This window comes from Garra rufa, chromosome 23 (assembly GCF_049309525.1).
Source record: "Garra rufa chromosome 23, GarRuf1.0, whole genome shotgun sequence".
Lineage (NCBI taxonomy): Eukaryota > Metazoa > Chordata > Actinopteri > Cypriniformes > Cyprinidae > Garra > Garra rufa.
In genome coordinates this window covers 7,975,857-7,991,270 of record NC_133383.1, presented here as the reverse complement: position 1 = coordinate 7,991,270, position 15,414 = coordinate 7,975,857, and the positions used below count along the sequence as shown (strand labels likewise).

Sequence of the window (15,414 nt, the reverse complement as noted above, 5' to 3'; positions counted from 1 at the left end):
TTCGAGTGAACATGAATCCGGCAGGAACAGCTCCTAGCGTCAGATGTGTGTTTGATTTCAGTCAGATGTCTTTTGAGTTCATGCTGATTGTCAGGGATGTTCTCACACGCTTTTCTCAGTCTACTCACCATAGGGACACAAGAGCAAGTCGCATGCATCTTTTATGCTGCTCATAATGCAAAATTATAATTATTGATAACATTGATGAGAATAATAAAAAAGATTATTTTGTGTCTGTAAATAATGTTTTTTAGGAATGCTTTTAAAATAAAATCTAAAAATCTGTATTTAACATGCAACCCAAAACATAACTAGATATGTACGACCTTTTAGAATGAGTTATTTATATTTTCAGTACGTTCATAAACATAAAAGAGAAAGGGAAAATAGCAGAACGACGACACACTCTCTCACACGCTCTCTCACACACACGTACACACACACTCATGATGGTTTTGTTCGGATTAAAATAAAAATAAAAATGACAGTGAAAATGTCTTCTTTAAAACGTAGACTGTAAGATATCCGCTATTTTTAAAGGTAAAGACCTTTGTAGATTTTTGATAAAGCCGAAAGAACATAATCTCGCTGTTCTTAATGCAAGAATTTTAGATGCGAAATCTGTGTGCTTAGCCTAATAATTTATTTTCAGTTTATTTTGAATTTTAAAATATATTTATGATTAGTTAGTGTATTTTAAGCTAGACTTTATCTCAGATTGGAGATTTATATTTCGACAGCTGTCTATTTTGTCAGAAACCCATGATTGTGTGTGTTTGTGTGAGGCAGGTTAACAAATCTGTTTGTTATTGCACTAAAGCGACACCTGGCGGCCGCTTCAGGCCAACAGCAGCTTTTTTTATCAGGAGTCTGAAAAAATGTATCGATTTATATGATCGTTGATATAGTCCTGTAATGCACCTTTTTCATTTAGCACAGTTTTCAAACAGAAATGCTTAATTTTCACCACAGATTAAAGAGCAGCTTGATATATTTTGAGCTGAACTTCTTCATTGCAAACACTGTATGCTTTTTCCACCAGCTGATCTATCTATCTATCTATCTATCTATCTATCTATCTATCTATCTATCTATCTATCTATCTATCTATCTATCTATCTATCCAGAGATCTCAAAAATAACGTGTTCGTACTTTATATCTCTATATCGGAGTATTCCCCAAATAAAGATGATTACAGAAGCAATTATTGGCACTTTTTAAGGAATTATTGTTATTTGGTTTGTCGTTTTGATGGCAATTTTAATGGCATAAACAAGGACCCATATTAAAAACGCATTAGGGTGAATTGACCTGATTAATATTTCCTTGTGTCGTCAATTGGACTAGGTTTCCTTGCTTTTATTTCTGCTCACACGTCCTAGGTGTGAAAACTAATTTCGTCGATTTTAATTTCACGGAAGATTTGTCAGTTTATTTTGCTCTTATGAATTAAGATGTCGATGTATTTCCAAACCCGACTGATATTTGTAGACTGAAAAAAAATATACTGATTCCAATTTAAACAAACGCGATATTTTACTGCTTCAGATACAAATATAAACATATTCTCTTCATTCAAACGGTTGTATTGCGAACTAGGAAGTCTGTCTTAATTTTTAGAGAGAACGAGTAATTCCGTCCGTCTCTTTTTTTATTTTATTTCCTGTCCTCATATACTGTGATGATGAATTGTCTGATTGTCACGACACATTAAATCATTAAAGGTGTTGAATGTCATTTCCAGTCTTGCAACAATAAAGATGTGTAAAACAACCATAAATGTTTTCGGAAATGGGTTTGTCTTTGCAAAATGATTTTAACTTCGTAAAAAAGAGCATTTGGCGTTTAAGGGAAGGAATTAGCTACTCCATCAAACCAAATACAGAATCACAGCTTAACCTACCACTGATTCCAGCGATAAGCCTGCATTTCATAAATGTTTTTTCTGTTAATATTTCATCAGCAGTTTACTGTAGACTTATGTTTTAAACATGAAGTTGAAGATCTCAGTTTAGGCTGTAAAATGCGAATGAACTCAAATCTGCCTTAACCATCATCTTTGAGCCGCTGAGTGTGTCAAGATGTGTAAATCAAGATTTATGCCTAATAGTTTTGACGCTGAAAGCTGCAAATGTTTTACCACAGTATTTTGATATTAAGCCACTTAACAGGAAACCTTCTCAGAACTTTGGTAAACGTTCTGGCAATGTTCTCTCTCAGTAATGTTAATAGAATGTTCGTTCGAAGTTTTCTGTTCTTTAACAATGCTTTCAAAACGTCTTTTATGCACCATTCTATTCTTTACTGCAACATTCTATTCGTGCTCTACTAACGGTTTTTACCTGTTTCAGAACGTTTGGGAGCATTTAAATGTAACGACCACCGGCACCTAAATGCAAAATGATTAAATGGAAGGTTCCCTTAATATTGTAAAATCAGGAAGAAGGAGGAAAAAAAAACGTTTTTAAAACATTAAACAAAACGGACATTTGAAACGTTCAGAAACAATGTTTGCGTAACTTAATAAGAACATTAGCCTACCAAAACGTACTTTGAAAATTTTTGTTAGTCAGTTTCGCAACATAATATGCCAAAACAGATGTCTGTGAATAAACATTACACAAATGATCTGCTATTACTTTAAATACTAATCAAAATCTAGCAATCTAATAAAAGTCCATAACTTGATGAATTAACAAAACAACAACTAAAGCTCTATCCAGCTTTTTCTTTACCTAAGAGTGGACACAGCCTTTTGTAAATTTTATGGGTCTGGCTTCAGCATCCGGCTGTTTTTAGCTGTACAAAAAGGCTTGTTATGCTGCTTGATATTGCAAATTGGTGTGTTTTACCATATTATTTTTATGTTCGCAATCTTAATAACCGTTTACTGCACGTTGTTATTCTTCTCATTATTTCCCTACAGCGGCTAATGAACTGGAAGTCTCACTTATAAGCTTACTTCCGCGTTGAGGATAAAGGTGGACAGAGCCTTAAGTAAATTGTTTGAAATTTGTATTCATCATAGAATCCTGAACCTTAATATTAAAAAGTTTCTTGAGCATAAGCACAAATCAGCATATTAGAATGATTTCTGAAGGATCATGTGACACTGAAGACTGGACGAGTGATGCTGAAAATTAAGCAGTGCATCACACTAATAAATTACATTTTAAAATATAAGAAACCAGTTATTTTAAATTGTAATAATATTTTTCAATTTTACAGTTTTTACTGTATTTTTACTCAAACATATTCAGCCTTGGTGAGAATAAAAGACACATGCAATTAAAGAAACCCAAGAGCAACCCCAAAAAAACAAAAGTGCAGAAAGCCTGACGTGAAATTGTTTATATGGCTTTATTTTTGGAGCTCACACTGCTTTACCTCTCTGTTCAACATCGGCAAAGCTTGAAATCACATTCTGACTCATGTGGTCAACAGGTAGCAACAAATGCTCTGCATTTTTATGAAAATATAAGCAAAATGTATTGTACATCTCTTCCACCGGGGATAGGCAATACATGGCCAGGAGAACTTTTAACGTTGTTAACACGGCTCTGAAATATCAACAACATTTACAAGAGAATTTGTGTATTTGGAACACTTCCCGAATCCATTTAGAACTCTAAACGGCGTACATTCCTCAGCCCCGGGCCCGTGTTAGTCTTCAAATGGTGCGTGATGGCTTTCTCTCTCACTCCGTTAATCGTAAACAAGCCTGCAAATCCTGGCAGGCGGATTTACCCAAAAGCCTCATTGTTCTCTATTTACATAAATACGTTGAACCTGCAACACGACAACGTCTGTGATAACATACATTTGCAAGTGAGCATTGACGGTGAGCGTAAAGGCCCCGGTCTGTACGGGAATATTACTTGTACGAGCCCTGAGACACGTCAATGCCTCTAATTAATAGTTTAATTATGCATAATATATTACTGAAACTAAAATGTAGCTTTACCAAACAAGAGTACCAGACTTCTCTTTTAAATCCTGTATGCTTGTATACACTGCATAAATTGCATGTATCATTTTTTTTTTTGTCGTTTTTTTTTTCCCCCACACGTGGCACAAGCGATGCATGTCCCATGCCCCCAACCCCAAATCACAAACACACCCACCCGCCCCGTTTATCATATATATATCAATTTTAATACTTGATGTAGCACTCACACTCCGCAGAAACAAATATAATAATACTAAAGTGAAATCTTTGCATAGAAAAGCCGTCCGCGATCACGAGGCCCAGCCCTCGGACAGACGCATGCGCTTGACGGACGGGCTCTGCCGCTCGTCCTGAGAGGGTCTCAGCAGTCCCATGGGTGAGTGGAAGTCGGTGCGGTGCTCCTCGCGGTCGCTGCCCTCGTATGAGCTGCCGCAGCTGCTCAGGCTGTCGACCGGAGAGCGGCCCGCGTCTTGCCGCAGATGACCCTGCTGAGATGCCTGCTGCGGCGGAGGAGGGGGCGGAGGCTGACCGTAGCCGCCCGGGGTGCCTCCGGCCCGATCTCGGGGAGGAGAGACGGGTTCGGATTTGATGTGCAGGCTCTGATTGGATGGCAGCGAGAGGGTGGCGCTCTGACATAACTGTGCGCTGGTGCAGTTCCTGCGGGCGGAGAGGAAAGACACAGTTAGAGGCTGACAGTAGTTACAAAATAGATATCGTTACAATACAGATTGTGACAGTCTGAGAATAGAATAGCAACTGGCAAAAGTGATGAGTTTCCCCACAGTTTAATAAAAACATTTTTCATCAGTGAAATTTTTATTTTATTTTAAGATGTATCATTGTATTATATTAGTTTGACATTTTTAATTAAAATATTTGCACTGTAATAAAAAAACTCCTATGTTCCAAAAGTTGAACTGAAAAAAATTACATGAAATTTCAGAATGTATTGTTTTACATAACATATTATATTATGATATATTATATTAGTTTAACTTTTTTTTTAATTAAAAATTGCATTGCAGTCTAATTAAAATACAATTTCAGATTCCCAACATGAATTTGAGATATTATATTATATTATTAGTTTGACATTTTGAATTAAAATATTTGCATTGTAATAAAACTCCTAAAACTTTCAAAAGTTAAACTGAAAAAAAAAATATTTCAAATTTCAGAATGTATTATATTATATTATATTATATTAATTGCATTGCAGTCAAGATTGCAGATTCCTACCATTAATTTGAGATTATATTATATTATATATTTGATATTTTTTTTCATTGTTAAAAAAACAACCCTCCTGGGTTCTAAAAGTTGAAAAAAAAAAAAAAATAACATGAATTTTAGAATGTATTATGTTATATAACACGATATATTATGTTATATTAGTTTGACTTTTGTTTTATTAAAATTGCATTGCAGTCTAATTTAATTTAACATGAATTTGAGATTATATTATGTTATATTATATTAGTTTGACATTTTTAAATTAAAATATTTGCATTGCAATAAAAAAAAAACTTGGCTTCCAAAAGCTGAACTGAAAAAAAATTGCATGAATTTTTAAGAATGTATTGTTATTTAACATGACATATTATATTAGTTTGACTTATTTAAAAAATATATATAATTTCAGATTCCCAATATGAATTTGATATTATATTAAAGTATATTATATTATATACAAGTTTACAAGAGTTTCAGAATGTATTATATATATTCCCAACAAAACAATTCATTGAAAAGTTAACATTAACATGTATTATATTATATTATTAAAAATATTTAAATATAATAGTTAATAAATTATTCAATCAATTATTTAAAAATTACATTATGATATGAGGCACTGCACATGCCCACAGTGATTTTTCTGTGGTTATAGTGAGCATTACAGCTGATATCCAGTGTGTTCGGGGTATAACGGGGTCAGGATGATTCTGCTCACCCTAGGTGTCCAAGACCAGAATGCTGCATGTTTTGCTGCCAGCCAGTCATCGAACCCAGATGAAGAGAAGCCGGACTGTTGAACCCAGACAAAGAGGACAAGTCTCCACTGCTGAGAGAATATTCTAGAAGGGGAGAGAAAGATCTCTGTTTAACACACTGCACTGAATCTTCAGAGTTACTGCAACAGCAAGATACTCAAAGAATATTGAATCAATGACGCCACCTGCTGGTGTAAACAAGTCTCTTCAGATAGATTAGATTAACCGAGGAATATAAAATTAATGTGAACGTCCATACAAAAATGATTATGATAGTAGTAAAAATAGGAAATAAAATTTATATAATCATTTCTAAAATTGTTTTAGAATAAAAAAAAATCAAATCAGCATATTAGAATGATTTCTGAAAGATCATGTGACACTGAAGACTGCTGAAAAAAAAAAACAGCTTTGCATCACAGGAATTAATTGCATTTTAAAATATATCCAAATAGAAAACAGTTATTATAAACTGTCATATTATTTCACAATATTACTGTTTTTATTGTATTTTTTATCAAATAAATTCAGCCAAAGTACTTAATATTAGCGTATAAATTATATTATATTACGTTAACATAAAATAATATAATATATTCAAAAAACTTCTACGTTCCAAAAGTTCAACTAAGAAAAAATTACATGACATTTCAGAATGTACATTGTTACATAACATATTATTTAATATTATATTATGACATATAATATTAGTTGAACTTTTTTTCAATTAAAACTTGCAGTCTAATTAAAATACAATTTCAGATTCCCAACATGAATTTGAGATGATATATTATATTATATTATTAGTTTGACATTTTGAATTAAAATTGTAAAACTCCTAGGTTCCAAAAGTTAAACTGAAAATAAAAAAATAGCATGAATTTCAGAATATATTATATCATATTATATTATATATTAGCTTGACATTTTTTAATTAATAATAAACAAAAAACTCCTGGGTTCCAAAAGTTAAACTGAAAAAAAAAAATTGCATGAATTTTAGAATGTATTATGTTATATAACATGATATTATATTATATTATATTATATTATATTAGTTTGACTTTTGTTCTATTAAAAATTGCATTGCAGTCTAATTAAAATAAAATTCCAGATTCCCAACATGAATTTGAGATTATATTGTATAATTTGATTATATATTATATTCATTATATTCTATATCTCACCTGTACCGTATGAGGTAGAGATGGCTGATGGGTATCCGCCCATTCCCTGTCCTGGCAGAGTGGGCGTGGCTACAGAAACCACTGGTGTGCTCAGAGACTGGGCCGACTGGGAGTTGTTTATTCTCTGGTTCTGTGGGAAAGAAATATAATATTTAAAACAGCAACAAAAATTCAATAAATCTCGGCAAACAGTAAATGCACAGGTGTCAGGTGGTGTCATATCAGCTCCGTCTAACTGCTTAATAAACCATGTGACCAATAACAGGTAATTACCCTCCACCCTGCAATCATCCAACATCCAACCACTATGGCCGGAGTTTCACTGTTGCTATGGGAACCGCTAAAGCAGTCCCCTTGGCAACAGAGGAATGAGACTTGTGTGCATTTGAATTAAAACTTGTTTCTTTTTATAAGTTTGTCTGTTTCACTGCAATTTTGATGCTACTTACCAGCAACATGTCAACATCCTCCGACTGGCAAGCAGTTAAAAAGAATACAATTCTAATTAGTTATAGTGAAATGGAACTTTACGAAATATATTCAGTGGTCTGAATTGGTTTTATACGGGCAATGGCCAAACTCACTACAGCTGAAGTTGACATCCAGTGATGGTATTCTGATGTGCTGTAATAGTCGTGTAAACTTACGATGGAGGGCATGGTGTTCTTTGAGCCGGGAGGGATCAGGACGCGCAGGTCAGGCTTGCGGTTGCTCATGGTCATGGTCATGGGCGGAGGAGACTTGGCCTGCATGCTCTTGCTCATGCTCCCCGGAGAGACCAGCAGACCAGGGGAGTTGCGGTGGTTTCCATACCCGTTTCCTGTGGGACAGTCAGAGAGGAAGCGTCAGTCTCACACTTGTGACAATACACAACACTTTTACATTATTATAGTAAGTCTTTGCTAAATAGCATGACCTATGCTCTCTATGACAAAGCAGAAGTTTCAGCAAATAACAAATTGATTTTAGTGATAGTCCCTTGTTTGTCCTGAACAGTTAAACTGCCTGCTGTTCTTCAGAAAAATCCTTCAGGTCCCACAAATTCTTTGTTGTTTCAGCATTATTTGTGTATTTGAACCCTTTCCAACAATGACTGTATGATTTTGAGATCCATATTTTCGCACTGAGGACAACTGAGGGACTCATATGCAACTATTACAGAAGGTTCAAACGCTCACCGATGCTCCAGAAGGAAAACCGATGCATAAAGAGCCGGGGGGTGTAAACTTTTGAACAGAATGTGTACATTTTTCTTATCTTGCCTGAATATCATATTTTTTTCATTTAGTACTGAACTTCAGAAGCTACAGAAGATACTTACATGTTTCCAAGAAAACAAAATAAGTTACATTTACCGTGATCTTCGAATTCCAAAAGTTTTCACCCCCGGCTCTTAATGCATCGTGTTTCCTTCTGAATCATCAGTGAGCGTTTGAACCTTCTGTAATAGAGTCCCTCAGTTGTCCTCAGTGTGAAAAGATGGATCTCAAAATTATACAATTTGTTGGACTGGGTTCAAAATACACAAAAATGCTGAAAAAACAAAGAATTTGTGGGACCTGAAGGATTTTTCTGAAGAACAGCGGGCAGTTTAACTGTTCAGGAAAAACAAGGGACTCATGAACAACTATCACTAAAAACAGCTATGGATCATTCAGGGAACAACACAGTATTGACAAGTGTATGTAAACATTTGAATGGGTATCTTTTTATAAATTCAACTATTTCTCCTGTAGACTGTATGTAAACATATTTTATGTTAAATATCTTATTCAGGGGGGCGTTCCATAAAACAGGTTTACCAAATAAGTTAGGCTTATTTCAGTTAGTCTGACTTATTTTGAGCCAAATCAAGTGACAATAAGTCAGACTAACTAAAGTAAGCCTGGCTTATTTGGTAAATTTGTTTTATGGAACACCCCTCTGGTCAGTCCTAAATAAAAAACAACATGCATTTTATATGATCCCTCTTATTTTGGTAAAATAATTAACATTATGAAGATTCTGCAAGGTGTATGAAAACTTTCTATACTTCAACTGTATATATAAAATAAAAAATAAAATACAAAAAGTCAGTAAGATTAAAATAAATTAGTAAAGACATTATGTTGCAAAAGATTTCTATTTTAAATAAATGTTATTTATAACAACAACCATCATAAATAATAATACTGTATAATAATAATAAAGTTGACAAACTTTTACAATAATAACTGTACTTTTTTAATATATATATTTTTTTTATTAAAATTTAACTTTTCTCTGGTGTTATAAAGCACGTCTTGAAAAATAATTAGAAATAGCTTTTGAACTCCTACTTGTTTGAAGGGGTCATAAAAAAATTAAACCACAAAATGACTTGTGAATGTGACAGCTGTCACAGTTTTTGATAAATCTGTCTAAAACGTTAAAAAAAATCAATTTTTTTGTATCTGTGGTTGTTTTCAAGATATTTTATCTCTTCATATTTGAAGTTTCCACATGCTTTCGAAGAAGTCAGCTACAATATTAGCTCTGTGGTCGTTTTCAAGACTAAATTGTTGCCATCTGTCACAGTAACACCACAGAACTGTCTTACAGCTAACGATTGGAAAATAAATTATGAAAGAAAAATGGCAAACGTTGCCAAACGTACTTTCTCTGATGTTTACAACAGTTAGCAAAGAATCACTTTTACATGTTTTGATATTTTCCAAGACTTGCATTATGGGAAAAAAAACTGAAGACAATTTATACTTCTAGTTTTCAACATTTGCATTTCATTACGGTCCGTTTGAGGCTTCTGCACCAAACCAGTGATGGTGTTGACAGCTAGTGAGTTTAGTGACAATGTGCAAAGTCCATTTTCTCTGGGTTTCTCTAAAACTCTAATATAGTGGCTTTTAATTATTTCATCAATGAACTGTGTTCACTATCACTATGTTTTTGAAATCTTTTTTGGTGCCTCAAATCTTGACGTTCTATGAATGCATCGCATTATGTTTCCTCTCGCCTATCGAAGGTGTTGAAGGCTTCATCATATTAGAATTCACCATAGGACGTTTTTTTATGAAACGCTTCTTTAAATATACTATTTAAGACCCTTCACCGCGACATCCTACAGCGGCGCGCTGGGTAAATATCCGGGGAGGAACTAGCCAAGCAAAAGGAAGCTTTGAATCAAACCAAGTGGCTCCGTCTGTCTATTGAGACGGCAAACATACACGTATGGTAAATATACATGACTCTTACCAGCGCTGGTGCCCACTCCGCTGCTGAGGTCTGGACCCAGAAGGCCACCTGAGGATAGGACAGAGAAGACATTAAACAAGACTGACACTCCAAACACATACGCCACGCCTGACTGACGCCTCCTTCCTGAGGACAGACGGGCCGCTCAACGTTCGAACGCTCACCAAGATATATGTACGAAAAAAAGCCATCTGTAAGTCTATCCGAACCCACAAACCCCTGTTCGGCCCTATGGAGAAGATGGCACCGTCCAAGAAAAACCTTTGAAAAGTCTGCGCGGTTGCAGACGTCGCGGTCCCTGCCAAGACTCATATTTAGTTTTGCTCCTGTAATACGAAGCAAATTGTTCCAGGAGGGCCAAGGATAATGACAGGACAGACGCTGCGGTCAGAAGGACTCTGACCAGAGCACAAAATAGATATTTTAGACAATCATAACAAGCCCACAGAAGGATTACACTTCCCACACGTATGTCACCACAGACTGTCTTTTTCTACCACTTTGTTCATTTTTCTTCCCATTGCTTCCTCTTTCTCTTTCTATATACATTCTAAACACACATCTGGATGTTTCTTTTGGCCCGCTGGACTTTTTGAAATGAAACACTGCTAAGACTTTTCACACTGTCACACTTGTCTACAAGATCCAAAAGTTTATACCTTTATACATGACAGAATACTGTTTTATTTGTTTTAGTTCATTTTTAATGCACTGTGAAGTGTCATTTCCAAATCAAAAACATTTTTTATTTTATTTAACAAATCAGTAAGAATCAGTAAGAATTGTAATGTTTTTTTTTTTTTTTTTTTTAAAGAAGTCTCTTATGCTCATCAAGGCTGCTTTTATTTGATCAAAAATACAGAAAAATCAGTAATATTGCAAAATGTAAAATAATGGTTTTTATTTTAATATCATTTAAAATAGAAATTTTTTCTGTGATTCAAAGCTGCATTTTCCTTCAGAAATCACTCTAATATGCTGATTTATTATTGTAATTATCAATGTTGGAAACAGGTTTTTTTTTGGAACATGTGATTCTTTTTTTCAGGATGCTTTGATGAATAACAAGTTAAACAGAACAGCATTTATTCAATCACTTTGTATTAATTCAACACATCCTTGGTAAATAAATGTATTAATTAATTAAAAAAAAAGAAAGAATAAAAATGTATCGACCCCAAACTTTTGAACAGTAGTGTATATATTATTAGAAAACCTTTCTATTTTAAATAAATGCTGTTCTTTTTACACTATTATTGATCAAAAAATCCTGAAAAAAAGTATCACAGGTTCCAAAAAAAAATTAAGCTCCACAACTGTTTTCAATATTGATAATAAATCAACATATTAGAATGATTTCTGAAGGATCATGTGACACAATTCAGCTTTGTATCACAAATAAATTACATTTTAAAATATATTTAACTAGAAAACAGTTTAAATTGAACTAATATTTCACAATATTATAGTTTTTTCTGTATTTTTGATCAAATAAATTCAGCCTTGATGAGCATGAGAAACATCTTTAAAAAGTACTTGTAAAATAATTTATAAAATATTTTTTACATAATAAATGTTTTTGCTTAGATTATTGTAGTTAAATAAATGTAATCAATCTGAACTAATGTAATAAGATTCATTATTTTTAATTACATTAAAAAATACATAATAACTTTTTTTAATAAAATTAAACAATTTTCATTCTTAAACATTTTAAATAGTTAAAAAAAGAATAAATGTTTAATTAAAATACCAAAAAATATTTTTACTATTCAAAAAAAAAAGTCCTCTATGTAAATATATATTAAAATGTAATTTATATATTATATATATATTTGTAAATATATATTAAAATTTATATGATCAAAGCTAAATTTCAGCATAATTCAGTCTTCAGTGTCACATGATCTTTCAGAAATCATTCTAATTATTATATTGAGTAATTTTCTTTTCTATTCATCAAAGAAACCTAAAAACAATTCTACTCAGCTGTTTTCAACATAATAATAATAAAAAATGTTTTTGAGCAGCTAATCAGAATATTAGAATGATTTTTGAAGCATAATGTAACTGGTGCTAAAAATTCAGCATTGAAATCACAAAAATAAATTACATTATAAAATATATTAAAATAGGAAACCGTTATTTTAAATAGTAAAAATATTTCAAAATTGTACTGTTTTTGCTGTACTTTTTTCAAATAAATGCAGGCTTGGTGAGCAGAAAAGACATCTTTACAAAAACATAAAAAAATTTACTGTTCAAAAACTTTTGACTGGTAGTGTATATACACCATATATATTAAGATAGTTTTAAGGTTGAAAAAGGCAAACCATTTTGATGAAGGCATGGTAACATTCAAATAACAAAAAAATCTGTATATTTTCACAAAAATCAATCCTTGTGACAGTTGAAGAAACACCCATACACATGTGCTCAGAGTACGGATAATGTGTTTTGATAAATCCTAAGCTGACCAAACTTCCTCCCGACGAAGCCGAGACCACAAACGCAGACCTTTCGAAAGTCAGAACGGGAGTTAAAAGGGAAATATGGTCATCTTTATTTGCCCGCTGAAAACCGGGAGTTCCTTTACAAGCAGCCAAAACTCCCATCGAGACAGACACTTTTTTTTCTCGGCTCTGGGACAACCTCAGGAGTTCTGCTGAGTACACAGTGTTTATATTACAGGCCCGGCCCGGCACAGCTGAATATGGCTGAAAGAAATATTTGAGCGTATGTAATGATCTGTATGCGGTGTTTGAATACATGCGAGGCGTGTTTTCATAGCCTCAGTGCAGCTGTTGGTGGTCCTCGGTGGAGCTGCTCTCTAATGATGTCAATAAAGTGCGGAAATGAACATTATTTGAAATTATACTCCGATCCGGAGTCCCTGGCAAAGTGGAGAGCCCGGTGCGGGTCAGTACCTGTGTTGCCTGCACTCGGGGGCCGGTGGGTCACTCCAGGGGACATGCTGTTCCTCTGGAGGGACGGATGGCCCAGTGGCAGCATGTTGGGGTTGCCCAGGGACGCTCCCGGGTGGCTGTAGATCAGGCTGTTGGGGTTGCTCACAGGGATTGAGACGGGCATGTCGTAATTAGACTGAGGGATGGCCTATAAATCAAAATACATGGAAAACAATCAACCTCAAATAAATACACACAATAATATATATATATATATATATATATATATATATATATATATATATATATATATATATATATATATATATATATATATATATATATGAGTGGATAAAAACTACACTTACACACAGTCTCTGCCTGCTGATCATCAGGTCAATGTCCTCATTGATTTTACGATATTTGTCCTCAGATTCTGGACTGTGGCCTGAATCTTCAGCATCAATATCAGGACTGTCACAGCCGTTTAGACCCTTCTTCCTCAGAGTCTGAAACAAATAAACAAAAATACTTATACATATAGAGATTTATATATTTATATAAGAAAAAGGCATGTTCTGGGTTTGAAAAAAAAGTAAAAATAAAGAATAAAAAAAGAAAGCAGTAAAACTTAATTAAACATTTTCAAAATAAATATATATATAGTGTTTGTGTGTATAATGTTTTTGCTTTATAATGTCAAACTAAATTTAGGATAATAAATAAATAAAAATAAGCAAAAAATTAAATAAATAAAAAATAAAGCATAAAATAAAAAAATAAAGCATTAAAAACATTGAAAAAGGTAAATTTACACTAAAAATACATTTATTAAATAGTTCTTTTTAGGCATTTTATTTAAAAATATACTATTTTAAACTATAAATAAAGAATACAAATTTTAATATATTAATACATTTTAAAAAGATTTAAAAAATGTAATTAAAAACAAAACATTTAATAATAAAATAATGTTTTTAATTATAAAATAAAATAAAAATTATATATATATATATATATATATATATATATATATATATATTTTTTTTTTTTTTTTTTTTTTTTTTTATGGGTTAAATGCTTTATTTTAGACAATAATTAAATGCTTTATTTTTTTATTCTTTATTTTTATTTTGCAAAAAAAGAAAACATTGTATATTATATTATACATATATATTTTTTGCTTTATAATGTCGAACAGCATAGAAAATTTAAACAAAAAAAACTATATTAAATAGTTATTGTTTTAGGTATTTTATTTAAAAATAATTGTAATTTATATTAGGTTTAATTTTATTAAAAATGTAATATGTTTTTTTAATGTTATTAAAATATAATTAATTTCATTGCTTAAAATTATTAAATTAGTTAAAATTCATAAACTACAATAATCTAAACAAAAAACATTTAATACGTAAAAATAATTTATACTGACTTGAATGAAAAAATAAAAAATAAATAAAACATTAAAAAGATAAGAAATTATATACACTGTGTGTGTGTGTGTGTGTGTGTGTGTGTGTGTGTGTGTGTGTGTGTGTGTGTGTGGCTGGCTGTATATCAACAGTATCTGTATATATAATAGATTTTTTTTCGGTGAACTGACAGACAAGTCTAAATTATTTTCTGTGGTAATTTTTTCTAAATTATTTTCTGTGGTAATCGACAACATGCCACAGACGCTGTTAAATGATCTTATCTTGTAGTCAACCACAAACATTCCTTTAAGACTGGAGCAATTTCCTGTTTGACCACACGAGGGCTATATTTGAAAACAAATAAAGTTGTTCCTGCTTGTGAAACATGAGCCTTTGATTCCTCAGAAGAGCCTAATCCTTTCATCTGAAGCCTTTGAGAGTCTAGTTTGAGCAAACGTTGTCTTAAAATGGAATAAAACCATACACTAATCACTTTACTGTCATTAGCAGAGCTACAAAGCAAAGCAACACTACTACTATTACTCATACCAGAGACACCAGAGTGTTTTGTCCATGTTTTTGCAAGGTAAATGCTGATTTAAAGTGACATACAGCAATGCAGCTTGGCTTATCTTTCTGCTGGGTCTCAGCGTTTCGTTTGCCGGCAAGCAGCCACGTCGCTGGACCACAGCAATTCCACTCATTCAAGACATCTCCACCTGTCAGGG

General features: G+C 32.7%; 1 protein-coding gene across 3 annotated transcripts in view; it reads right to left on the bottom strand.

Moving 5' to 3' along the window:
- Window positions 1–3,342: 3,342 nt before the first annotated feature.
- The window catches only part of mef2ca (myocyte enhancer factor 2ca), a 60,562-nt gene continuing 48,490 nt past the window's right edge, over window positions 3,343–15,414 (bottom strand). The window contains exons 5-12 of one of the 3 annotated variants that reach the window (XM_073829407.1): window positions 13,637–13,777; window positions 13,290–13,476; window positions 10,363–10,410; window positions 7,779–7,951; window positions 7,581–7,604; window positions 7,132–7,261; window positions 5,905–6,028; window positions 3,343–4,607 (exon numbers count right to left, since the gene is read on the bottom strand). In XM_073829407.1, coding sequence (XP_073685508.1) covers window positions 4,241–4,607; window positions 5,905–6,028; window positions 7,132–7,261; window positions 7,581–7,604; window positions 7,779–7,951; window positions 10,363–10,410; window positions 13,290–13,476; window positions 13,637–13,777 — 1,194 coding nt within the window. In that variant the 3' untranslated portion in view covers window positions 3,343–4,240. Of the gene's footprint in view, window positions 4,608–5,900; window positions 6,029–7,131; window positions 7,262–7,580; window positions 7,605–7,778; window positions 7,952–10,362; window positions 10,411–13,289; window positions 13,477–13,636; window positions 13,778–15,414 lie in introns of those variants that run through there. The other 2 variants (XM_073829408.1, XM_073829409.1) reach the window with 2 other exon arrangements.